Source organism: Monodon monoceros, unplaced genomic scaffold, assembly GCF_005190385.1.
Source record: "Monodon monoceros isolate NGI ecotype Baffin Bay Population unplaced genomic scaffold, NGI_Narwhal_1 Super_Scaffold_18, whole genome shotgun sequence".
Lineage (NCBI taxonomy): Eukaryota > Metazoa > Chordata > Mammalia > Artiodactyla > Monodontidae > Monodon > Monodon monoceros.
Window position 1 is genome coordinate 86,917,899 of NW_021703774.1, and position 26,815 is coordinate 86,944,713.

The 26,815-nt window shown below is 40.0% G+C and overlaps 1 protein-coding gene across 2 annotated transcripts in view; it reads left to right on the forward strand.

Annotated features, from left to right (window-relative positions):
• VAV3 (vav guanine nucleotide exchange factor 3) overlaps positions 1–26,262 on the forward strand; it is a 398,245-nt gene extending 371,983 nt beyond the window's left edge. Inside the window, exons 25-27 of one of the 2 annotated variants that reach the window (XM_029227383.1) lie at positions 3,595–3,724; positions 23,221–23,372; positions 24,035–26,261. In XM_029227383.1, coding sequence (XP_029083216.1) covers positions 3,595–3,724; positions 23,221–23,372; positions 24,035–24,076 — 324 coding nt within the window. In that variant the 3' untranslated portion in view covers positions 24,077–26,261. Of the gene's footprint in view, positions 1–3,594; positions 3,725–23,220; positions 23,373–24,034 lie in introns of both variants that reach the window. The other variant, XM_029227384.1, reaches the window with a different exon arrangement.
• Positions 26,263–26,815: the final 553 nt, after the last annotated feature.

Here is a 26,815-nt window from a genome sequence, read left to right on the forward strand (position 1 = left end):
TCTGTCAGCTCTTACAAAATCACTGTAAACATTGCTGAAGAGAGTGTTGAAGTTGTCCGGACCTACTTCCTCCTCTTTGTTTCTGTTCATTTGTTGAACAAATTTATATTGAGTCCTCACTATGTGAAGTTACTGTGTTTTTGCACAATTCAAAAAGGACTCAACTGTTCAAAACAGCTTTCAAATTAGTAGATCTCTGTGTACTGAGAACCTCACAATATTGCTGTCCTTTGACCCTCCACTGGGAAATGCCACATGGATACCTGATCAGAAGGAATGGCTCCTATCTCAGTAACTAGCCCCTCTGGAAGAAGAGAGAAGGTTGATAGGCACCTTGGGAACGTAGGAGCTTCTCTGAACCTGCATCATGCAACCTCAAGGAGGTTACATTTTATCGTGTTGGTGTCAAATAACACAGTTCCCATTATAAGTACATAACAGTCTATGCATTTTCTTTAGTTCAGTATCTTCCCATCATGGCTGGTAAAGTTATATTCATCTACCTAATGACACTCATTAGGGCCTGGAATTAAATTTAATTTGGAAAGGATGTAAAATGAAAACGAAATCCAGAATTTGTTTTAAATTAGTCAGTTTCTCGAAAAGAAGATTGGCCTCAGGTGGTTATGACCTAACCTTTTCCCTCTGGTTTCAATGGCTTGGTTAATCAAAATCTTTGTTTTTCTTAGTCATTAAATCCAAATTCTAAATGAATTTCTGTATCCAGATTACAAGGCATTAATTTTGTTCTAATTTTCATGTATGCCAGACAGTCCACATCCAAATGCTGTTTATAAATCATCTCCACTGCCTGTTTCCTTGGTAATTGGAATGACTGGCTCTCACTCATTATTTTTCAGAGAGACCTGAATTGTTGACACCGCTGTGTCAGTGTGAGATAAGGAAAGCTTAGCAATTTCTTTTGTTTAGAGTCTTCTTATTTACTTGTAGTACTTGAAGGTCAATGATTGCTAAAGCAGAGGTGGATTAGACTAAAATACTGAAAGGCATAAGTTGGAAGAGATCCACCATGGCACTATTTAATTCTACCCAGTTAGAAAGATGTAGGGAGATTTACCCTCATAAGACTGTAAAAATGGAACTAAAATATCTTCCATGCTCAGTGAAGTGATAAAAAAGTGTTTTACAGCTTACCAAGCCACATGACCCTAGGCCTTGGAAAAGTCATTTTTTTCTTCCATAAAATTTGGAGGTGGGTAGGTATTAAATGATGACCAAGTCCTTTTCAGTAATGATAATTCTGTAGTCTCTAGCCAACTTCACATAAACCTTAATTCATACTAATTCATGATATCATGCATAAAATTCATATTACTTATAACAAAATTACACTGAAGTTCAAAGTTATTGGCTTATAATTACTCTCAGGTTGATTTTCACATTTTTGCTAAAGAAAAGAACACATTTCATTCAGTTTAAATGAGAAGACTAAGAGAACTGTTTTATATATATATATTGTCTTGCTGATGCAAATGATAATAAAGTGTACCGTTCTTCCAGAGACCTTACAAAATTTTGCATTTAAAGAAATTAAATGATAATATTGGTCTCTAAGTAGAATTTAATTCCAGACATTGCCTTTGCGAGCCATGCTAAAATCACCATAATATAAATGCCATATTCTGATCAGTGAAGTCATTTTGAGGATATAATCTTCTGATATTTTAACTTTTTTTTTTTTTTTTAAGTTGGCCAGGTTCCACATTCCTTTGCTTCATCAAGGGCACCCATAATCTGGGCCCAAGCAAGGAAGAAAGGATGGAAGAAAAAAATATTTTTAAGTGTCAAACCACAGCATCTTGGGTCTCAGAGAACAAATTCCTGGTGTACCATAGATACTTAGAAAATGCTCCTTCCCTTTGCTTCACTTTTTGCATATTTACATTTGCCAGGTACTATTTGCTAATAATATGATGTAGTTCAGAGCATAAACTTTGGAGCCAGACACCAGTTATACAAACTTGCCCAAAGCTGATTAATCTCACTGAGCCTTGAGCATCAGGGGGAAAAGGCCCATCTCTTGTTTCTTGTTTGAAGATTGTAAGAAACTATATAAAAGGCCTGGCACATGGGATCATGGTAACTCTCATGATTATTCACACGTACCAGGCACTTTATACATTCTTTGCTATAGCTTGTGAAATGGTTTATTATCCCCAGATGTGAAAGGTGAAGAATCTCCATTTGCGTCATCCAGTACTTTAGCCAAACCAGGCTCCTTTTAGTTTATGAACGTGGTCTTTGTTATGTTTGTGTCTGTTCTCAGCCTGACTGCTCTACTTAAAAATAATCCTTCCCTCCTTCCTGGCTTTTGAAATTTTACCTGTTCTTCAATTTAAGCCAAGCTACCTCCATCATGAACTCTTCCCTCATCCTCCCCACTGGACTCAGAAAAGGAAGCTCTCTTTCTTGCCTTTGAACTCCCATAATCCTTCACTTTCCTTCAAGGGTGAGGACACCTAGGAACCTTATCTTCAAAATCTCTGTGACCCCTGTAACTCCCCGCACGATGCATTCCACAACTCATCCGAGTTTGGTCAAAAATAATAAATAAATCATTGATGATCCTCTTTCTCTTCTTTTGGGTGATTTTTGGCCTGACTGATTTGTTTTGGGAACTTTGAACATACCCATTGAATGGAGATACTGAATTGACAACAGTGTGGCTTTTTAAAGAAATGAGTTGCTTTTATACTGTTTGTTTTAAACAATAGTGCTGTAGTAGAAGCACTGAATAATTAGATTAAAAGTGATTATGCTTTTATTTTCATTTCAGGTTTTTCTAAGAAACATCTATAGTACTCATCTAATGATAGTATGCATTTTTCCATTATGAATTAATCATTTTTCAATTTCTGTTTAAAGTAGAGGGATTCAGATTTGTGCAGAACCTATGAAACCAACATCTCGAAAGAAATTTCCTGAAATTTTAGTATGAAAGATGGTGGGTAGTTATTATATTAGGCTTGGATGCATTTGGGGCAAATTAGGTATAAGAGAAAATTGGAAAGAACTACATTATTGTACCAGATGACATTAAGTACCAGGTGACAGCTATGAGAAGGGCACTAACACTTCCTCATAAGCCAGAAACAATGTCAAGTAAGTAGCATTTGTAGCTTAACAACTTTGGCTTACCATGGAAGAGTACATTTAGGGTTGAGTTTGTTTTTCTGCTTATGTTGAAAGAAAAGGCAGGAAGCTAGAAATTGCTATATATTCATAAAACAGCTGTTGCCTTTCTAAACAAAAATAAAGGGAGTTATTCCATAAATAAGAACAATAATTACTACTCTGAAACTGAGGTTTAGTATGGCTTCTCTTTACTTACTACAACTGACTGAAGACTACAAGATGTTGGGCAGCAAGAGCGGGTAACTCACATTATAAATGGCCTGGGTAGCAAGAGCAATTACTAGTTAGGTGTCATGCACCCCCAGGCTGCAGGGAGAAGATGATCATGTACTCACACTAAGATAGGCTTATGGAAAATTTAGCATTAAATTGATCATCCCTCTATTGTATATAATTACGTGTCAAGGAATTCATGTGTTTGATTCTTTTTTCCTAAAGGAACTTGTGGAGTACTACAAGCATCACTCTCTTAAAGAAGGATTCAGAACCTTGGATACAACTCTGCAGTTTCCATACAAGGAGCCAGAGCATTCATCTGGACAGAGGGGTAACAGAGCAGGCAACAGCTGTGAGTATTGTAATTTAGAATACAATTTGCTGTCACTTAAGGATCGAAGGCATGATAACATTAAACATCTTCATTCCAGATTTTGGAATAGAACCAATTAATATGCTGATGCATTTAACAAGGAATTTTTCTGGAGCAAAGCAGAATCACATGGACCAACAGGTTTATGAACATGCCTAGATTTAGTTCTTCATGCCAAATTAAAAATCATGTGTGTGTTAAATCCATCAGAAATATAGGGTATGTTAATATGTAAGTTTTGTACTTTTCACTGACTTTTATATTAGCCAAACGCTTTTTAACTGATACATGTTTATGGTCATAATCCTGTTTGATTAACAGTATTTAAGCAAGGCTGGTGCACGGTTCTCCCATCTAACCTTGCACTGCAAGTCTTCTTATAGATTCTATTTCAATGATTACTTTCGGAACTTTGAAATAGCTAAAAGCATGTTTCCTCTGATGCCAATATTTAAAAGTAAACATTAGCCACTTCTTTTCAGAATGAGCACTGTGCCACAAATAATCACAAAAGATTAGCACACAAACAGAAAGCATGTTATAGTTTGAGTGTGAGTTCAACTCAAAAACGTTTTTCTCGTCACCGTTTAATGTCATATAATCTTCCTGTTAATAGATATAGCATGTAGAGAACACTATGATGAAAAAATGCTATGAATAAAGTGTGATTTCATCCTCTTATTTTAATTTCATAAAACTTTTTTAGAAGAGAAAGGAATACAATTTTATTACCCTCAGAAGGTTTGGCCTAAGCAAAATAGGAATATCTAGAGGTATTTGAAATAAAAAGAATTTGCATCATGTAATATAACTTTTTTTCCCTAAAAGCAGAAACTGAAAGGGAAGCAACGCTCAGGGCACTAACACCACCAGTAAAATTTCATAACATTTCCATAAAGTAAATATACAAGTAATTTGTCACATCAACTGACATTTTTTTTTTCAATTTGAATAACTTAATAGCTGTTCTCTTCACAAGGATCAGTGATAAATGAACAAGATTGTGCAATGAAAGTAGTCAGAGCACACTTTTTGTTGAAACTGTAAACACATTAAAATTTATCTTTCAGTTTTTAGCCCACTCTTACCCAGTTATCTTAGATGCTCATATAGGCCATAAGTTTTGCTCATTCAAAAATGGAACTTCCCCAGGCTTCCCTGGTGGCGCAGCGGTTGAGAATCTGCCTGCTAATGTGGGGGAACGCAGGTTTGAGCCCTGGTCTGGGAGGATTCCACATGCCGCGGAGCAACTAGGCCCGTGAGCCACAACTACTGAGCCTGTGCGTCTGGAGCCTGTGCTCCGCAACAAGAGAGGCCATGATAGTGAGAGGCCCGCGCACCGCAAGGAAGAGTGGCCCCCTCTTGCCACAACTAGAGAAAGCCCTCTCACAGAAACGAAGGCGCAACACAGCAAAAATTAATTAACTAATAAACTCGTACCCCCAACATCTTCTAAAAAAAAAAAAATGGAACTTCCCCTTAAGAAACAATTTTTTCTACAAACTTCTTAAAAGCCTACCAGGGTTATGACATTTTTCCCTACACGAAAAGTATAATTTTCAATTATTTTACTTTGCCTTCCCAGTAGCAGGAGATAAAGTTGCCCAGGAGGTCAGTTACACTAAAAATCCTGTCTGAGTTGTTTGCTTAGTTTTAGAAAGTCCGGGTGAGAGGGACTGGCAGTCAGGGAGAGCCGGTATCCCAGTCAGTGGAAGGTTCTTAACCCTCTATTTCACTGTGTGGTCACTCTCAGGCACTCCTGTGCTTGGCACACGTGGGTGCTCAGAGAATATTGGTCAACTACGAATGAAGCTGCCTAGCTAAAATTTTTTTCTAGTGTTTGACCAAGTATTCAGCGCTCAAACTTGTTTAGCCACTAGGGATGGCATTACAGGCTCTTTTTCTTTTTCAAAGCATGGCCAATAACACGATTTTGAGCGTCCATGCAAGCTACATTCAGTTACTCGTTCCTTCAGCATATAATAATTACCTAACGCAGAAAACGCGCTGTTCTACGTATTGGGATTCAGCAGAGTCCCTATCCTTACGGAGCTTATATTTTAATGAGGCAGCTCTGGCAAGTCTGGGTTAGGAGTTTGATATTTTTATATAGGATGATCAGGGAAGATCTCACTCCTAAAGTGACCAGAAAGAAGTGAGGGCACGTGCTGGTACGTCAGTCAGCAATAATTTCCTGATGGTCTACACTCCAAGATTATTCAGCAGGATTATAACCTTAGATCAGGTGTACATTGTCCCAGTGTTTTATTTACTTGTTGCTGACGTTTCGTATGAGATGAGAACACTGTGATGATTTTGAGCATGGAATGAGGTGCTATACATTAACGCATTTAGCAGAGCGCTGGTAACATGGTAAACACGCCATAAAAGCCAGCTGCTGCTGATCCTACCACTTCTACCACCGCTGCTGCTTTCCTACTACTCCTAGTCACTCCTCTAACACAGCAAGCATTTTCCTGTATTTCTAATTGTTGAATTACTAGGTTTAACTCATAGCAATTTACATCTTTGCTTTTATGATTTTTTAAAATACCCCTTGCTTATTTTATACCAAGTCCTGATTAAAGGTTAACCCTTAATTAAAACACTGCTTCAGTTTTTACACACGTGTCTCTCAGGAAGTGGTAAAGAGGAAACTCTGCATATTCTGTATAGAAAGACTGTGTAGGATGTCTTTAGAGTCCTTACCTCTGGTTCACAGCTTTGGGTGTGCTGCTGAATACCATCTCAGAATAACTTTTATGAAGAAGTAGTACCTTGGGATACAGGACAGGGCATGGCATCTTCATCGCTTCTAAGTAATGGAGGAAGCAGAGCAGGCGAGCCAAAGCCTAGGACCACGCTGTGTTCTGGGTGGAGGTTGAGATTGGAGTTCTAACTCCTGAAACCTGCGATTTATTATTATTTTTCTCCTACATGCTATATAGTCACCTTGGAAAAGAAAGTCCCAGGGCATCGTAGAAGAGGCTGCTTGCTTCTGTATTAGTCTAGGTTTGGATGTTCTTGGGAGAATTAAAAACTCTTCTCAAGTTTGTAAAATATGGTAAGATTATGACAGGCCTACCTCGTGCAATTGCAAAATAACATATATAGGGCTTCCCTGGTGGCGCAGTGGTTGAGAGTCCGCCTGCCGATGCAGGGGACACGAGTTCGTGCCCCGGTCCGGGAAGACCCCACATGCCGCGGAGCGGCTGGGCCCGCGAGCCATGGCCACTGAGCCTGCGCGTCCGGAGCCTGTGCTCCACAACGGGAGAGGCCACAACAGTGAGAGGCCCGCGTACCGCAAAAAAAACAAAACAACAAAAAAAACATATATAAAGACACTAATTAGAATGAAACAGACATCCAGAGTATTGGGCAAGGAGCGTGTAGCATTTGTAGGTGAGGAGCCCGTTGTAAGCAAGGCTCTTTCCTAGGGCTGTGAGACTGTTTTTGCCTCCGCAATGACTTGAGTGTTTCCAAGAGAGATAACGAGAGGAAGGAAGAGAACAAAGAGCAGTCAGGCACATCAGTGAGCCGTTGTGCTTCCCTAGAAACTGCAGTGGCTCCGTGGTTCTGTGGATCTGTGTAAGAATCCCATTACTTTCCAAAAACGGTCGCAGGAAACGTGCCTTAGACTGCTGCGGGTGTACCCCTAGGGCCTGTGTATTTGAAGGGCACTGAACTGACTTTTGCCTTTCTTGCTGTACAGTGAGCGCTTAATTATTTTCAGGTCTGCTACTCAGTAGCCGTCTGACCCCAGGCAAGTCACTTAGCCTATCCGGGCCTCAGCTTTCTCACCTGATGAATAAGGAATGAGATTAGATATTTTATTATGTTCTTTTAAAAACGGCATGCTAGGTTTCTTTCTTTGTATGCATGAGAGAAGGAGGTAAGGTAGAATGGTAATAGGCCGTTACACTTGGAAAAGTTGCACAATTAGCTGTTTCATTACCTATTAATAGACCTTAAGCATTTTCCCAAGTAAATGGAGAATTAGTTGGACCACAGAGGTGGCTAATGTTTAAAAAAAATGTTGGTTTTCACTATATTTACATGATCTCAAAGTGTCTTCTCACAAGACCTTATTAATTACTAAAGAGGGAAAATAGAAACACCTAAAAGTGATCAAAGTTAACATCACCAGTAATGGGACAACTAGATATCATGCACCTCCTAATGTGATGCTCTGAGAAGGATGTAACACCACTTTTGTGGTATTCCTGCCCCCCAGGGTGCACAATTTGAATCTAATCATGAGGAAATATCAGAGAAACCCAAACTCAATGACATTCTACAAAATAACTGGCCTATGCTCTTCAAAAATGTCAATGTCATGAAAGACTGCAGAATTGTTTCAAATTGAAGAGAAGGAGACCAAAGAAACATGACAGCTACATGCAACATGTGACCCTAGGTTGAATCCTGGACCAGAATTTTTTTTTTTTTTTTTTGCTTTTTGCTATAAAGGACACACAGGGAACAATTAACACATTTTGAATAAGTTTCTAGATTAAATAATTTTTGTTTTTGATAATTGTACTGTGATTATATAAGAGAAGAAAATGCCTTTGTTTTTAGGAAAGACACACTGAAATATTTAGAGATAAAGGGCATTGTCTGCAACATATTCTAAAATAGTTGAGGAAAATATAGAGATGATAAACATGGTAAAATATTAACACTTGAGGAGTTTGAGTGAAAAAATATATAAGAATTCTTTGTACTATTCTTGCTACATTTAAGTCTGAATTATTTCAGAAGTAAAAGTTTTAAAATTTCGAGATGATCCGTTTACCTGAGAACTAACAGAATTGGGAGAAAATGGCAGCATTCTCCTCTTTCACCTGTTCCAGGAGCAGGGGCAGCTTGGTGCACTGATTTTAGGGTGTGTAGAGTATGGAGTAGGACGTATTTGAACCATCTCTTCCTTACCTATGACCTCACTGTATTTACTTACTCATTCCTTCATTGTTTTATTCAACAGTTATTTTATTCAACACTTACTATGTGCCGGGTCCTGTTCTGGATGCTAAATATAACAGTGAATAAGATGGATAGAAACAAACATAAAACAAATAACTTCATAAATAATCACAAATTTTGATAAGTCTTGTGAAGCAGAAGCAAAGTGGAAGTGTACAACAAGAGGGCCGATTTAACCTGTAGGGTCAGGGAAGGACATTTTGAAGAAGTGGCGTCTAGACGAAACTTAAAGGATCTATGTGGATTGGCAGGGTGTGGGTTAGTGGCGGTAGGGAAACATCACAGTGAAGAAGCAGCTTGTGTGAAGGACATTTAACAGGAAATAACTTCACACGTTTAAGGAATTAGAAGGGGGTCGAAATGTTTAAAGCATAGTGAGTGGATTCTAATATATACATTGGGAATGTACTGAAGCTTTATAAGCAGAAATGATATGAACTGATTTACGCTGTTTTGAAAGATCACTGCCTACTCCGTGACAGTGGCTTGAAGGGAGGCATGGACCAAAGAGCTGAGTGAGGAAACTACTGCAGATGTCCAAGGGAGGGTTGATGGAGGTTTGGACAAAAGCTGAATAGAGACAGTGGAGCAGGACAGTGGGCAGATTTTGGTATAATCTGGAAGTCGAATTGACTGGATAAAGGAATTGAGGTAGAAGTGGTACATGTATGTACATGTATGATACACAATTATTTGCCTTGGATAACTGACAAACCATTGGACTGATCAAGAAGCAAAAGAGACATAACATGTATAGAGGAGAAGGTAATACATTCAGTTGTGCACAGACTTTCAGTGCCTGTGCACACTCAGTGGTTCAGTAGGCATTTGACACTAAGAAGAGTGGTTGGGGTTGAAGATAGAGTTTTAGGAATTGCTCACACTTCGTTTCAGCTTACATAAAATATAGCATTATTTTTATATAGTTTTAATGAGTTCTTCTGGTCTATTGCTCCCTGAAGCCTTAGGAACCAGGCTCCTGAGCTTCCCATTCTCAAATTGCACTTTGCACAGTGCCTTTCATGAAACACGTGTTCAGAAAGGGCTAAATGAGTGAAGTCAGAGCCTAAGGTCTGTGGCAGACATAGCAGGTATTAAAAGCACTATGTGTAGTTGTTATTTGAAAAAGCATGGAGAGATGGGTGGGCTTGAAAACAAAATATAGAACAGCATGATCCTTTTGAGGTGGTGACAAACATTATAGCAATTCTTCAAAAATTGTCAAAGGCTTCCTGGGTCTTTGGGACCGTGCGAATGACCTTGCAGGAAAAAGTAAAAGCCAGAGCCAGGGCCCAGGCTGCTTTTCCCTACTGTGGTCTTGTTCCTTTCACGCAGGTAGTCCTGTTATTCTATTAGCCATCTGACAAGGTGCTTAAGCTTCATTTTAGTCAGTGTTTTAGAAACTTGGAGAATTTGTATCGTTCATATTTATTTAACTCACTGTCACATTATATAACTTGCTTATTCCTGATAATTCTTGAAACATCTGATAATGCCTTAACCGTTATTTATTAGTTTTATCACAGTGTAATAGTGGATAATATTTATTATCTCCTTCATACACATTCCTCAAACATCCACTTATTTTTTACCTTCTTGCCCTTGTAATTCAACATATCTATATTCATCTACTCTTATTCTGATCTCCTGATTTTATCCTCAGTCTTTTGTCATCTTTTTCCTTGGTCATTTGGCATTTGGGTTTGATTTAATCTAATTTTATCCTGGTAATTTAAATATCTGTTTTAATCTCACTGTAATAGCTTCCTAGAACTGCCTTAAAAATTACCATAAGTGAAGGGGATTAAAACAACAGAAATTTACTCTTAAGTTCTGGAGGCCAGAAGTCTGAAATCAAAGTGTTGGCAGGGTTGGCTCCTACTGGAGGCTTTGAGGGGGAATCCATTACCATGCCTCTCTTCTAGTTTCTGGATGGCTGCTGGCAAATTTTGCTGTCCCTTGGCTTACAGACACACCATTCCAATTTCTGCCTTGTCTTCATATAACCTCCTCCTCTGTGTGTCATCTCCCTTTCTCTTCTTTTATAAAAACACTTATTTCATTTAGAGCTCATCATAATACAGGATGATTTCATCTTGAGGTCCTTAACTTACATCGGCAAAGACCCATTTTCCAAATAAGATCACATTCACAGGTTCTAGGCGGACATGTCTTTGGGGAGGTGAGGCACCATTCAACTCACTATAATCTCATCATACTAATTTTAAATTTTTCTCCAAATTTTTCCATCCTTATTTGTTTTTTATTGGAGCTATAAGAGGACTTTGCACTATTAGGACAGATGGGTAGTCAACGGATGGGGAGTTACAAGGGAAACATTACCTTAATACAATGAAGTGTTTTCAATGGCTTGTAACTTTCCTGCAGTGAAACGCACTGTCTTCCTGAGAGAGAGCACTTCTAGCCAATGAAAGTTTCCCAAAAAGGTCTACATGACCGATTGTTTGAAACACTATGTAAAATACTTGATATAGAATAAGAACCTAGTAATTCTGTCTGATATTCAATAATTTAATGATTAAAAGAACACTATATTTTTCAAACCCCTTTCACTTATATTAATGTCTCCAACTGAGTGTTGCATGAACCACCAGTCCTGTGAGAAGCCTCATGAAAGGTTTCGTTTGTTAAACAGATGTACCAGAAGTGCTGCTTGTATGATGTAGGAAAGTGATGAGTTTCCCTAGTTTATTTCATCCTGCAGCACTGTCTCATAATGTGTAATGTTTGTATTATGAGCCATGAGAGTTAGCGTATGTGATGTACTTAGAACAATGTCTGGCACATGGGAAGTGCTCTGTGCATGCTTTTCTATGGGCTAAGGTGGTTCTAACATGTTGCTGTCATTTTTATACTCTTTTTCTCAGGATGTCTATCATGTCCACAGAACTTACTGTTCTTGGGCAACTAATCACCTACAGCCGAACATGTTCATTATTAGGTCATTCTGGGCTTCCCTTTTTTACTTACTTGCTTCAGGAGCTTTAGTAGCTACTGTGAGGGATTTTTATCCTGAACCTGATGGCTTTAAGAATTAGTAGCCAGTACCCAGGGTCCCTTCAGAAATCGATAGCTTGCAGATCGAAATTCTACAGATTCAAGTAACCCCACTCAAAGCTGTCCTTTTTCATGTTTCAAAACTCAAAAAGCAGTCCTTATGTTTTAATATGTCTCATTTTGCATACTGTTCTTTCTATAAACCTTATTTTCTAAATTAAAAACTGGTCTCAATATGTGTAATGTTCCCTAATTGACTATAGTGTCCTCATGTGGCAGCCCCGATCCGAGGCTTTGGTTCTTCTAGTCTCTCTTCCCTGTAAAACAAACATAAATTGAGAGGAATTCCTTTTTTTCTTGCTAAAATTTGGATCCGTCTCCTAGCTTTGAGGAACAATGCTGAGAGCTCTTTTTTTCCTCATATATACCACTGATACGCAGCTTCCCCTACTGAATTCCAGATCTGCATAAGGGAGCCGGTCCGACTTGGCCAGGGTTTCCCTTCATTCACTGCTTTATGCATTCAACATTTTTGAGCATCTGCTTGCACTGAACACTCTATTGCACATATCCCTTGGGTGTTACATACAGTTTAGCTTAACAGCTGAACAATAGACAGGAATGCAGGGGGACTCTGGTATTGAGGCACTTCAGACTTAACAGCAATGTCAACCCTGGTAGAGGCTTTTTTAGCAAGTATTTTTTTGTGACATTCCTGAGAGGTCATCCTCAGGCTTTACTTGACACTCAGGTGACTTTATGTCTATGGCCACACAAATCACCCAACTTATTTTATAAATTTATTTACTTATTTATTTTTGGCTGTGTTGGGTCTTCATTGCTGCGCACGGGCTTTCTCCAGTTGCAGCGAGCAGGGGCCACTCTTCATTGCGGTGCAAGGGCTTCTCTTGCTGCGGAGCATGGGCTCTAGGCGTGTGGGCTTCAGTAGTTGTGGCTTACAGGCTCTAGAGCACAGGCTCAGTAGTTGTGGTGCACGAGCTTAGTTGCTCCGCAGCATGTGGGATCTTCCAGGACCAGGGCTCGAACCTGTGTCCCCTGCACTGGCAGGCGGATTCTTTTTTTTTAAAAAAAAACAATTTATTTATTTTTGGCTATGCTGGATCCTCGTTGCTGTGTGCGGGCCTCTCATTGTCGTGGCGTCTCCTGCTGCAGAGCGCGGGCTCCAGGCACGCAGGCCCCAGCAGTTGTGGCACGTGGGCTCAGTACCCGCGGCCCACGGGCTCCAGAGCTCAGGCCCAGCAGGGGTGGTGCACGGGCCTAGTGGCTCCACGGCATGTGGGATCCTCCCGGACAAGGGTCCGAACCCGTGTCCCCTGCATCGGCAGGCAGACCCCCAACCACTGCGCCACCAGGGAAGCCCCTGGCAGGCGGATTCTTAACCACTGTGCCACCAGGGAAGCCCCCCAATTTATTTTTTGAACAGAATTTTTTAAATGCTTATGTTGATCCTGAAACTTGACTTATTGGAGCTATTTACTATCATTAGCTCATCTCTTCAGAATTACTCAAAGTTAAATATACTACATACACACTCTACTGTGATTACCTTTCATCTGATGTGCTTTTTTCCCTTCCCCACTGTATTTCTTTCTTTTTCAATAAGCTACTCAGATTTATCCGTCCGTTGTCATACACGTGGTTGCCAAATCTGTCACCATCCTGGCCACTCTGCTCTGAATACACTCAAATTTGTCAGAATTGAGCATAAACACTTCAAGATATCTGACTTGCTCGTTCAGATCTTTTCCTATTCAAAGCTCAGTCTTTCTATTCAAAGCTCCATCTTCCCCTGTTAATTTTCCCTCTTTTTCTTTATTCTTCTTCCTCATAGGGCAGTTCTCCAAGAACTTCTCTCCTCATCTCATCTTTAGTTATTACATTCCCACCGATAACCCCACAGGTCCCCACATTCATTCATTCATTCAACAGACCTTTATTGAGAACCTACTGCAGGGCTGGCACTGTTCAAATTGCTGGGGATACGCAGCAGTGGAAAAAAAAAGTCTCCGCCTTTGTGGAACTCACATGATAATGGGGAAGGCAAATAATAGATAAAAAATAAATTATATAGTATATTAGAAGTTGGTGAGTGCTCTGGAAAAGATACTCTAACGATGTAATGCTACTCAGGAGCGCTGGGGATGGTTTATGATTTTAACTGGGGTGGTCAGATGATGAGGAACAAAAGTAGAGATTCATTTTTCCTCCTTTTGGTAGCTTAATAGAGAGCCGGTTCAGCAGTTTTCAGTTCTCAACAGTAGAACAGGCTAATACTAGCCACTGGCTTCCGAAGCTCCCCTTTCTAACAAGGTCATTTGTATGACCAGTGTCTTAGTCTGTTTGGGCTGCTATAACAAAACACCATAGACCAAGCGTCTTCCAAACCACAGAAATTTATGGCTCACAGTTCTGGAGGCTGGGAAGTCCAAGGTCAAGGTGCTGGCAGATTTGGTATCTGGCAAGAGCCTGCTTTCTGGTTTATAGAAGGCACCCGTGTCCTCACATGGTGGAAAGGGGCGAGGAAGCTCTGCGGGATTGCCTTTTTAGGAGCACTAATCCCATTCATGCAGGCTTCATTCTCATGACCTAAGCACATCCCAAAAGCCGAACTTCCTAATACCATGGCATGAGGCATTAGGTTTCAACATATGAATTTTGGGGTCTGGAGGGGGACACAAATATCCGGTCCATAGCAAACAGGGAGTTTCTGCTATCATAAACTCACATAAATACCCCGTCCATCTGAAGAGCAGGCTACTGGAACTTTGACCATGGCGTGTACAGACCATCCATGCCCAACCTAAGCAGTAGGACAGTGGGAATTTAGGGGATTGAGTACCCTCTACCTACTTCTTTGCTTGTATATCACTCCCTCCCCCCATAAACCCTTCTTTCTCTCTGCACCACATGGCACAAGTGGTATGCGTCCATGACTCTTTTATGGGGCATCAGGGTAGGCCTCGTTGTGAAGGTAACACTTGAGTAAAGATTCAAGGAAGTGTGAGCAGAACAGCCAGTGCAAAGTAAGGAGCATGTATGACATGTGCAATGTGGCCAGAGCAGCAGAGATGGAATCAGAGGGGCAAGGGAGGCCAGTCTCTGTGAGGCTTTATAGGACTTTAGCTTTTGTTCCGGAAGACATGGGAAGCCATTGGAAGGATTTAAACAAAGGAGAGACATGGTCTGACTTTAATAGGATTGTTCTAGAGTCTGTGTAAAAACAGGAAGACCAGTTAGGAGGCTCATGCAGCAATCCAGGTGAGAGATGGTAGCAGCCTGGAACAACATGTAGCCAGATGGGTCACCTTTATACTATGTAACCGAACAGGACATGTTCGGACGTAAGACAGAATAGCAAGAGAAGACCCAAGGCTGTGACTGTAAGGCTTTTGGCCTGAGCAACCGGAAGACTGGAGATTTTTGTAGGGAAAGGCTCAAATGGAGCCTAAAGTCTAGTCATAGCACTCTCTATCCAAGATGAGTAATGTCCGTATCTCTGTATCATCTCTGTGTCTGTCTCTTTACTAATTTGTAAGCTCCTTTAGAGTCGATGCTCTGTCTTATCTGTTTAATCTCCAATAGCACCTTAGCACAGTCCTTGGCACATCAGTAGTTATTTAATAGATGTCTGCCAATTATCATTAAAGAGTAAGGATTTAGGATCAGGTTCACATTTTGATAAACTAGATGCCTATAAATAATCCAAAATCCCTTGAAATGTCAAATGATCTAATTTTCCATAACAATAAGGTCTTATACTCATATTTTTGCTTGTTAATGGCTTTATGTATTTAGACTGTGCAGTACTGAATATAAAGTAGCTGTTTCTTTTCACAATAATTCTAAGTTTTCCTTGTCATATCTTTGAATTTTAGGTTAAAAGAGATTTGTCCATTTTCCGGATGTCAGCATTCAATTAAATGAAACCAATCTGAATCATTCCTACTTTTTCAGTGACAATATATAAAATATACTATAAATACTATATATTTGAGGGAGATGGGGAGCACATATTTGATACTATGTCTATGAATGTTTCTGGGAGTCTAAGAAGAAGACAATGGCTACGTTCTAAAATAAAACCAGGTTAAGGGTCACAAATTTAAATTAAACATTCATTAAATTCTCAGCATGTTCTCTGCTGTTAGGCCATCTGTATACAACCTTGGTAAAAGGAACCTCCTGGATTCCTCGAAGTGTCCCACATAGGAACATAGTCCTTCAGGAAAATCTCTAGGCCACTGCTGGGCCCCAGACTCACAGGGATAGCTGTATTGATGATGGTATCATTGGTACAACTGCCTGATATTTTTACTTTTTTTTTTTTTTTTTTTTAACATAAATGAGTGTAAACACATGTGGTTGTTACACCTTAAGGCTGAGCATTAGGTAGTGTCTATCCCAGAGAATAATTAGCAAATGCTTAGTATCATGTTCACTTATACATATAATGGATAATTAAGTGGTAGTTCAAAAATACTTTGATTTGGTCACCAGTACCTTAAAGACTAGTGTTGATTGAGCTTGGTCTCTGCTGTGTACAAATTTCAAATGTTATTGAAACTTGAGTGGATTTTCATTTGCTTGTGAACATGAATAGCCTAATCAAAGCAGAGCATAATACTTTAAAGCAATGCTTAGTTAACCTTAACAAAAGTATAGGTATCAGATACCAATTCACTAGTACTTTATTATTCTGTGAACATTGTGTTCCTCTTTTAATTGACATGCTTCTGTGGCTCTGTCCTCTCAGGCAAGTCTCAGAACTGGATAATATTCACTTATGATGTGCCAGTCAGTTTATTGTGGCTATGCTAATAGCTTCTGTTTCAATTAGAGAATTTTAGTACTTCAAGTTTCATTTAACTTGGAAAAGTTAATATTTGACTTAATATTTGAGTTAATATTTTAATAACTCCTAACGAGACCTTTTAAGTCACTAAACTATGAGCCACTTATTTGCTAATGTTCCATGAACATTAGCCCATTTGAGTGCCAGGTATCATGTGAAAATAACCAGAGACCCCCACCTAAGTGTGATGGTCTCTCTGAGCAAGGTTCTCCTTCGTCTGTGCTAATAAGGAATTGAAAGTATTTGAGGAAGGACGAAAGTTAGGTCCTTAAATAAAGCATGCAGTTTGCAAATGATTACTTCAATGAAAAAGGTCTCAACGTAGATTTACTATTATCTCAGTGGATACAGATATGAATAAAAGTTCTTTCTCTCAAGAAGCTTCCCAGAATAATGTAATGTACTAGCAGCAGGCTTCCTATAATATTAGGTGGTGAAGTGGATATTAGGCCAGGAAGTGAAAGGGATAGGAAATAATAATCCCTCAACGTTCCCATCTGAACGTCACTGTTACTCAGCTGTTTCTATTCCATTCCAGGATCTGCACGTACCAATAATTCTTATATTAGCGTCATCTTGGTATAGTCGGAGGAGTATGATGAAGAAAACACGTATCTGTACGTGTGTGTAGAAATAGGTGGATGTATTCTCAGTATGGACAGAAATATGTTTTGCAGGTTAAACCATTCTGCAAAATATTTTTATCAGATACCTTATTCTGACACTGCTTACATCTAGATTTAAATCCATACTTTCCTAGGGAAACACATTATTTTATACTCGTCTACATAGGGGCCAGACATTCAAATGCTGTTTTGCCAGCTTACGAGAATTAAGGACCCAAACACGTTGAAAATTTATGTATAGAAAGGGCGACAACAATAAGTCACGCTACGATATGTAGAAAAGTAGAAAGCATCTTACCAAGCCTTAAAGTGTTTGGCTGAGAGCTACATACTGGGTGACAGGAGCAAAAGGTTAATCAGTTTCTCCTGAGAAGGTTCCTCAGGTGTACAGTATGGTTAATGCCATGAGACATTCAGAAAAATTATAGTTATTGTGGGAATATCATTGATAGATTATGGCTCTCAGGGATCCTGGGGAATAAAACCTGAACATATTTCACGTTCTTCCCTTTATGTTGTGCTGGCTTTTGCTGGAAGTCTTTGAGCAGTTAAGTGAGCAAAAGATGAGCTCAACAAACAGGAGGAGGAGAAATAAGGAGCTTGCAGAATTAAATAGCCTGCCGAGATCCTCATCCATTTAGCAGCTTCAGTTGCTTAGCCCTGGGCCTGATCCCGTGGGGATGCAGAAGCAGCGTAAGAGCCAGTCCCTACTCTCCAGAATCAACGATTCATTGAGCTAGAACACAGGAGCACATGCAGTAATTAAACAGCAGGGCCGGGGAGCGCCATGATGTAAGTGCCTAACAGATGGCTGCAGAGGACAGAAAAGGGGACGAGTGTTATCTGGATTGGTCAGGGAAGGGCCTGAGCTGAGCTTCAGAGACAAGGAGGTTAAGGTTCGCAGAAGCAAGGTGAAGGAACAGCATCCCAGAATGAGTGTGGGAATGGTGTTTGGGGGGTGGGGGGCAGTTAGGAAGCTGGGATGAAAAGAATTTGTGTGGGTAAATGATGGAAGACTTGGTGAGAAAGGCAGGATATAGCCAGACTACGAATTGCTATGGAATTGAAGTCAAGAGTTAGGATTTTATAATTTAGGAAAAGGGATGATGAGTCTGTTTATGGTGAGTAGCTGAGAGGAGGCATTTAGAATAGAATGGAAAGAAAGCTGAAAGTAAGAAGACCAATTAGGAGGCAGTTGTCTTAGTTTAGAAATGGCGTAAGTCCCTGAGTTGGGATGGTGGAGCTGAGAATTTAGTGAAGGAACAACTTTATATCTCAGAGGAAGAGGAGAGTGGACAGAAAGAGCTAAAGAGGTATACTGACCTTGCAAAGATGGTTTGCAAAGAGAACGTGGGAGTAGTTGGAAAAATAACACAATTGTGGGAGGTTGAGCTAGGTTACAGGGAGGGGGATGATGAGTTTGGTTTCAGACAAGTTAAATCAGAGATCATGACTGTACCTCATGGCAGGGTGATGAAAATGTGTGAAATCACAGACTGGAATTCAGGGGAGGAGCCCCAAGGCATATCCAAGAATCTGTTCCATTCATTGGGGAAAAAATTAGAGTGAAGCCAGCAGAGGAGCGGAGGCCTAACCACGGTGGGAAGAGCTACCATTTAGTAAAGATGATAATGTTTAGATAAGATTTAAGATGGTTCCAATTATAGGTACTTGACATGAATGCAAATGTTTGCAGGGCTTTTAGGGTTAGGAGAGAGGGGTAGCACAGCGATGTTATGTATTTGGAACAGATTCAAGTCCTCTGGTGAGGCATTATCCATATTCAGGAATGTTAGATATTTTAAGATGAGAGAAAGGTAGATACATTAGATTAGATAACCTGTTTTTGAGATTTAAATAGCATTTAATAGTGTTTTCACTGATTTCTTATTTCTTCCTTCTAGAGTTAACTTATCTTTTGTTATATTTCAGACTCTTGAATTACCTTCATTAGAAATTTTGGGGAAATACTGTCTGCTCTTATTACTCCATGGATAAATAGTCCCAGAGATAGAATCGGGGATGGACACTTAAGAAAGCAGTTTGAGGAGAAAATGCCCCTCATTACAAAGAAGTAATGGAGAGAATGAGGAGTCCTCATTTAAGTTCTCACAAACGTGGGGTAGGAATCTTGGCACTAGATTTTCTGCCGAAAGTAGCGTTAGGGTGCCTTTTCCTCCTTAAATTAAAGATGACATCCTCTCCTCTCTCTAACAGTGGGTATAATATGGTCTCGAGGAACACAAAACAAACCAGTTACACTGCATGGCAATAAGTGAATTGCACAGATTGTAAAATTAGCTGTAATAGCATGTACTGCTGCATTTTTAAATAAAAAAGTGTAACTGGGAACATGCAATGGATTAGAAAAGAACCTTGATTATTAACAAGGATATACTTCAGGGCAGGTTAAAAGTAAGTATGCGAAGCCATTTATGAGAAAAGTGTCATTAAATGCACCAATGTATATATGAACCAAAGAACATCTGAACCCTTCCTTCCAATTCCTTTCCCCAGTTTATTTGGTTGGAATCTAAGTATCCCGTTGATGAGCTACTGATGTTCTTAGTATCTCTAGGGCCCCTTCTTGACAGGATTATCTCTGCCATAAACTTTTCAGTAACCCAGGTTCCTTGAAGCTCATCCTTAAGGTGAGGGCAGCCTTCTCAAGAATCAGAATGGTAGCTTTCACATTCCAGACAGCAGCATAGAATAAAGAATCAAAGAGAAGGGTGAAGGTGTGTGCCAGTTGCCTTCCCAGGAAAGGTACCAGAAGTTGCCTTATGATACTTCTGTATATATCCCAGTAGCAAGAACTTAGTATCCCTTCTGGGCAAACATAGCCCAACGAAATAACCTATTACATGGATTAAGGGAGGGATAAATATTGGGAGAAAGTTTACAACCACACCTTCCTTCTCCATTGCAATGGCACCATGGTATCAGCAGGGAGAGTTTTAAAACTGCCTAAGGTGGTACCTGAAGCAGAGGGGTAGATGCAGAGCAGGGTAGCAGTGAAGAGCCTCGGCTCTGGAGTCACACTGCCTAGGTTTGAATCTAGGTTGTTCTCAAATCTGAAGAAGAAATAGCATGGGTACCTTCCCCTTTGAGTTGTGATAATTAAATGAATATAAAACATTGAGCATGGCATCTAACACTTCCAAACCATTTGATCATTTTAGCTCCGATTATTAAAACGTGAGACGTTTTTGAGCATCCAAATGCATAGAAACTTTCTGTACATTCCTACAAGTTGGGGATAGATTTACTTTCTTTTCCAGATATAATTCAAAGTGGTTTACATTTTAATTTTGGAAGTAACCTAGCATGTGCATGCTTGTTTGGAGGGTGAGTGTGGTTCCTAACAAATTGTCTGAGTGATTTTCTTGAATTTTCAATGGGCTCTGCATGTTTCATTGACACCGCCCTGTAGGCTCTTACTTCTTGTATCAGTTTTGATGTGAAGCATATTTTACGTTAAGAATTTACAGGATCCCCCTCTCCACTGATGTGACAAAGTGGGAATTGTGCACCACATCAAGAGGAGAAGGCCGTCCTTGGATAGAGTGGGTATGCTCTGTTCACCTATAAAGGGATAGATCGCTCTGAATTGCAGAACTAATGTCAGTCAAAATGTAATAATCTGGCTTGTTCTTCATTTAGAAATGGTGATAGGAGACAAGTGGGTGAAAGCAAAGCTTGATATTTCAACTTTGCTATGACAATTTTCTTAAGGTTATAGACAACGAAATAGCTGTGTCGAAATATGTTTTGCCAACACCTAAATGGTCTTTGCTTCTCTCTTTTTCTTTCCTTCTCTAAGCCCCTTCTTTGTTCTGTGGGTTTTCTTTTGTAACTCCTCCAGACTACAGCTTTGTTCCCCCTTCTTCCACTCCTTTCTGGTCAGGTACTGCTTTACTGCTTTTATATGTCTTTTCAACTTGCTTTTGTTTGCAAATAAAATATTTTGACTTCTGTGTATGGCTTCTCATGTAGATACATCTCCTCACAAACAGCCCCTCGAGTCACATTCCCACCATGCACTTTCCTTTTCTGTCATCAAGTCATCGTTTGTCTTGACATACCACTCCTCTGGTTTTGTGTGTGTGCTCATGTTATGTATTTCAGCAAGACATTTTCTCTTTCATCAGCTGGAAAGAGTTGAGAGCTGAAAGTATAAAGGGGGAATGAAGCACTCCATAAAACTAGTTTTCCTGAGGATCAGAAATTTTAGTTGAGAAAAGCCAGTGTTCATGTATTTCCATTAAGAAAATAAATAGGCCCAAAATCCCAACTTTATCTCCAAATATAAGAGTACAATTCGGTCCAAATTGCTTTAAAGGATGACTGTGCCCATCGGTTTGTGCAGGGCATTCTGGTCTTGATTTCTGTCATTAGCCAGAGAATGTAAGGGCTGTTTATGTGACACATAGGGGAGTACATGTTGGCTGGATAAAGTATGTTTTCTTACAGATTTTTAAAAATTAACCTCTAAGTCCCAATGGAATAATTTAGTACCAGAAGGCCCTTACAAGTCATCTAGTATAGACCTTTCATTTTATAGGTGAAGAGAATGTGGCCCAGAAGGGTTTAGAGACCTGTACAAGGTCACACAGTTAAGTTGAGGATGGGTTTTTCCATCACTGGGATGTTTTTATGTACACGGCTCTAAGAGTAGTGCCCCAGTAATGGGATGGTTTTCAGTAAGAAAACTATTAAAGTGGTTTGTGTCTGAACAGTAAAATAAAATGACCTATTTTTGCTCCTTTACAGTTCTGAAATCTACAGCATTGCTATTCGTTTATCTTATGACGGACACCTGGAGACTAAAAAAAATTTCTGTCATTGCAGAGCCCTGAAAAATAGGCCAGAGATCCCGGTCTCCAAGTGGGCAGGCTCTTCCAGGGTAACAGGTCATAACTGCAGCTGCCTAGGCACTGGGAACTGTTAAAAATATGGATGTGTGGCATTTCCCATGTTTTTTTTCTTATACTTCAGTTTCTCTACCGTTTAAGGTTTATAAAGTCCCACCAATCTCAAGTGAGTGATTCTCAGAATCACTGAACATATAATTGAAAACACTTTATAACCCCAAGGAGCAACAGGTAGAGATGTTAATATAAAATGTGTCATGAAACTCTAGAGGCAAACAAATGTACAGCTTGAACAGAATTTTCCTTTCAGGACAGGCAGGTGAGGGCAGGGAGTTAGTTAGCTCTGCTCCTACCATTTAAAAAAAAAAACAAAAAACTGAATATAGGAGGCAGATGCCCTGAATCTTCTTTTTGATTAAGTATTTCAGTAAAGGTTTTCTATAAGGCAGTATTTGTTTGAAACAAGATAAATGGATGGTGTTTATCTGTTTATTCTGTGAAACATGATTTAAGCTTCTTCAAGAGTACAATTATATATAAAAGAGTAACTGTCCCTAAATAGTTTTAACTGAAAACAAAGGCTGTTCTTGGGGAGGGGGGAGGATAGAAGTGATGACATGGATTCAACAAGAGACTTTCAGAGCAAAAAAAGTTGGTTGCTTTGAGTCTTAAGTTGAAAAGTTTACAGGATAAAAATGTGAAGCTTTACCTCTATGGTAATAGAGGTTCAAGTTAAAAATGGATTACTATGCCATCAATAGGAAATTTATGCTGGTTATTTGAGATTCTATCTCCTTAGGTAGTAACTTAGATATTAGCCTTTGTTTTTTTTAAACTACAAAAACTAGTCCCTGTTTTGAAGTTCCTACGAAGAATGTGAAAACAGAACAAGTTTTTTAAACTTTGTGAAATGAACTTGACTACACCTGATTGAATTGAAACAGCAGTTCTGCTGCTTTCAAGCCCCTCTGCCATCATCACTAGTCTGTGACAAAATCACGGCCGCGCATTTTGACAGCATCTATAACATCCATCTGATTAGGTGCTTATGGTTGGTAAACTGCACATCAATTCTGACGCCCCATCGTTTCTTTACAGTGTTAAGTCCAAAGGTGCTGGGCATCGCCATCGCTCGGTATGACTTCTGTGCAAGAGATATGCGAGAATTGTCCTTGTTGAAAGGAGACGTGGTGAAGATTTACACGAAGATGAGTGCGAATGGCTGGTGGAGAGGAGAAGTAAATGGCAGGGTGAGCTGTCCCTCTCAATGTGCTCGTCACATGAATGAAGGGGGCTGGGCAGCCGCTGGCGCCCATTGTGGTGGGGGGAACCCTACACCGTGTGGCCGGCTTCACCCCCCAGAGCCCTGGCTCCGCACGGTGGTGCTCCTTCCTGAAAATAGGCACTCAAGAAAAACGTGTTGAGTGAATACGATAGCGGCATCAATAAAGTTTACTTGGGCAAGTTTGATGGCTTCCTGTTGGGAAAAGGGTGGAGCACATCAGTTCTTTTGAGTCTCTAAGCCTCTTTTTAAGTCTAGAGCATAAACTTTATGTGGAATACAAAATATCTATAAGAGCTGATGATCTAAATTGGAAAGAGTGGGGCATAGGACCTCTGTCTTTATATCTTGTTCTACAGCAGAAATAGGAAGCATTAACTAGTAGAGCCCCTTAATTTACATACTTGTGTGCTAGCAGATTAGAACTCTGTTTAAGGGTATTGTATTCCACCCTTTCTGTCACTCACTCTATTGGGCTTTTAGGAGCAGTTTAAACCGATCCTCTTCACCTGCACTGGACATAAAAGGCCAGATTAATTCGGGGTGTTATGAAAATGAAATGCTCTGTAGAGTCCTTTGAAGTGCCAGATGCAGAGTCACATTGCTGTGTTGGTTGCTTTTCCTTTTTAGGTGGGCTGGTTTCCATCCACGTATGTGGAAGAAGATGAATAAATTCCAATCCAGCGTTGCGCCCCGCACCAGGAATTTCAGAGAAGGGATAAATAGAAGCCTGCACAGCATTATGAATTCACTGAAGTGTTTAAAAAGCTGCCTTTCTGGCTATTCAACATCCTCCCTCTTTTTCCCCTCCTAAGTCTTAATGCTGGGGTTTCTAAAGATGCTGGTACTGCCAGATTAATGGCTCGCCTAGAGCTGTGCAAGAAACAGCCTGCCTGCCTGTCATTGTCAGGGACCAGGGCAAAGCCAAAAGCTTTTCTTCCTCCTGCAAACACATTGGTTCATGTTTCTTTTTCCTTCGTCCAGTCAGACGCCATGGATGCCAGCCAGCCATTAGTAAATGCTTAACACATAGTTACTTTCTTCTCACGTGCCATTCACCAGAATTTTTGATGGTACAGAGAAGCAGAAGTTTAATTTTGCCCTTCCCAGCATGAAGAAAAAAGGGAGTTCTACCACTGGGGCAGCTTATTGGAAAGATCCAGCATTGCTTGTCTTAAATTGCTTCACAAGGTGACTCATTGCCTGGCAAACACTTTTACCCCCCGATGTTACTCATGTTAAAATATAAGAGACAAATGCTCAGGTTTGCTTCATAAGTGATATTATATGGGAGGGGGGGGTCCATTATTCATTTGGTGTCCTGATGAGATTTGCAAACTTTTTCATAAAAAGAAGACATACAGAAGAGTACATAAAAGAGTATCTTCATATTAAATCTTCACAACCTTCATGACTTCATAGGGTTATTTTGGAAATGTAGTACTTCACTTATGAGATAATCTTGGTTGGGTGTGTTTTAGGTAGTCACAAATAACCTGAATTAAGGTGGCATTGTTTACAGAAACAGACCAAGGGCTATGATTTATAGTAAGTCATTTTAGAGAAGCAACATCTATTAACATGCCTTTTTCTCCCCTGACACCTCCCCCCCAGCCCCCCCCCCCACCCGCAGAAAAAAGACCTGCGATATATTGCTGATTCTCACATTTTCCTGGAGGATTTACAGTAGCACAAACAACCTTGTCGAGGATTTTTGAAGGAAAGCACAGCAAGGTCCTTTATGCATTTCAGGGACAGAAGGAGGGTCACTAGACTTTTCTGGTCTTATTCACTGGGGGATCCCAGCTCTCACTGAGGCTCTTCCCATCTGAGGCCATTTCTGGGTGTGTATTAACCAGTGGGAAGATCAGTCTGCAGTGCACTTATTTGACCAAGTCTTCACCCTTTATGTGAGGAGTCTAAGTACATTTTTCCTGGGATGTACAGAGTGCCCAGTCAAGACAGTCAAGTTAAGACACTAACTTGGCCCTTTCCTGATGAAATATTTTCTCCATAGCGGAAGTCACGTTCTGACAAGACTCGGAGAGTGTTTGCAGAAAACATTAAAAGCATTAACTTAATAGAGCCAAAGTGGGAACATTTAGTTCTGAAATTTTGGACCATCTCTAAAATGAGGTGGGCGTGGCTGGCCTTCTCCCCAACCCACCTGAGGGCCAGAACTTGATGTTCATTGGACACGTCTCCCTTTAGAGACCCTCGTGGGCTAGGACTTCTTAAATAGAATAGATTCAGGACCTTTACCTCAGAATTATGTAAACTGTGATTGTGTTTTAGAAAAGTTATTATTTGCAAAAACCAGTTAAGTTTTTGTATATGTGTAAATGATCATGAAATTGCGTTTTATAAGATGTTCTGTACAGTAAAGTTATACCCTCAAGGTGTATCTTGGAGTGGATTCTTTCCCATAAAGTCTTATCTGCAACACCGTGTCTGGGGAATGTTTTGTCTGTTACTGTCTGCCAAATGTTATGGAGAGGGCAGCTTCATAAACACTCCTGTGTACACTATTGTAACTTGTGCTGTTTCTTTTATTGTTGTTTTAGCCGATAGACTCCCTCTCTTTCTTGTTGCATTTCATGGACCTGGGGGTTTCCCAGCAGAGGATATTAGAGTCCCTTTTCATGACGTTGCCAATTACATCTTTGTCTATGTTTAATACTTCATATTGGAAACTTTAATGCTGCGAATTTGTGTAGATTTCTAATACCAAAGACAGAAGTAAATGTTTTTCCATACTTTGTCTTGCCTGTATGCAGCCCTGTGTAATATGGTGAATTAGAGTGGTATTTCACTTTGTAATATTTTGTAAATATGTCAATATAATAAATAGTTACTACTTGCATTATATCGAGAGTTGAAGTCTTTCCATAGAACAATGCCATACATAATTCAACATGTACCAACCTCATCAGAAACACGGGGCTAGAAGCCCTAACTTTGATCTGGTTTAGCTCAGGCTTGCTGCCTGAACAGTTATGAACAGTGGCCTGTAAGACATACTCAGTAGTTGCAAATAATATATTGTTGACATGCTTCCCATGTGCCTCGCACTGTTCTAAATGCTTTATGTGCTCTAACTTGCAGTAACCCCAGGAGGTATAATCCCATATTATCTCCACTTTTCAGATGAAGAAACAGGCATTTCAAAAGGCTGTAGCTTGACTCAGCTCTCAGAGCTGACAAGCGTCGGAGATGGAGTTCCAAGTTGGACAGTCTGGCTCCAGAGCCTGTACCATGACACTTAGATTAGGGTCAAGAGGGAGATTAGGGATGTTTCTAAGACTGCACAGCTGAGAAGCTATGATACAAGATATCGTAACGATAGAAGATGAACACAGAATTCAGAAATGTTCTCCTATTCCTGCCTCTTAAAAGAAAGCCCCAAACAGA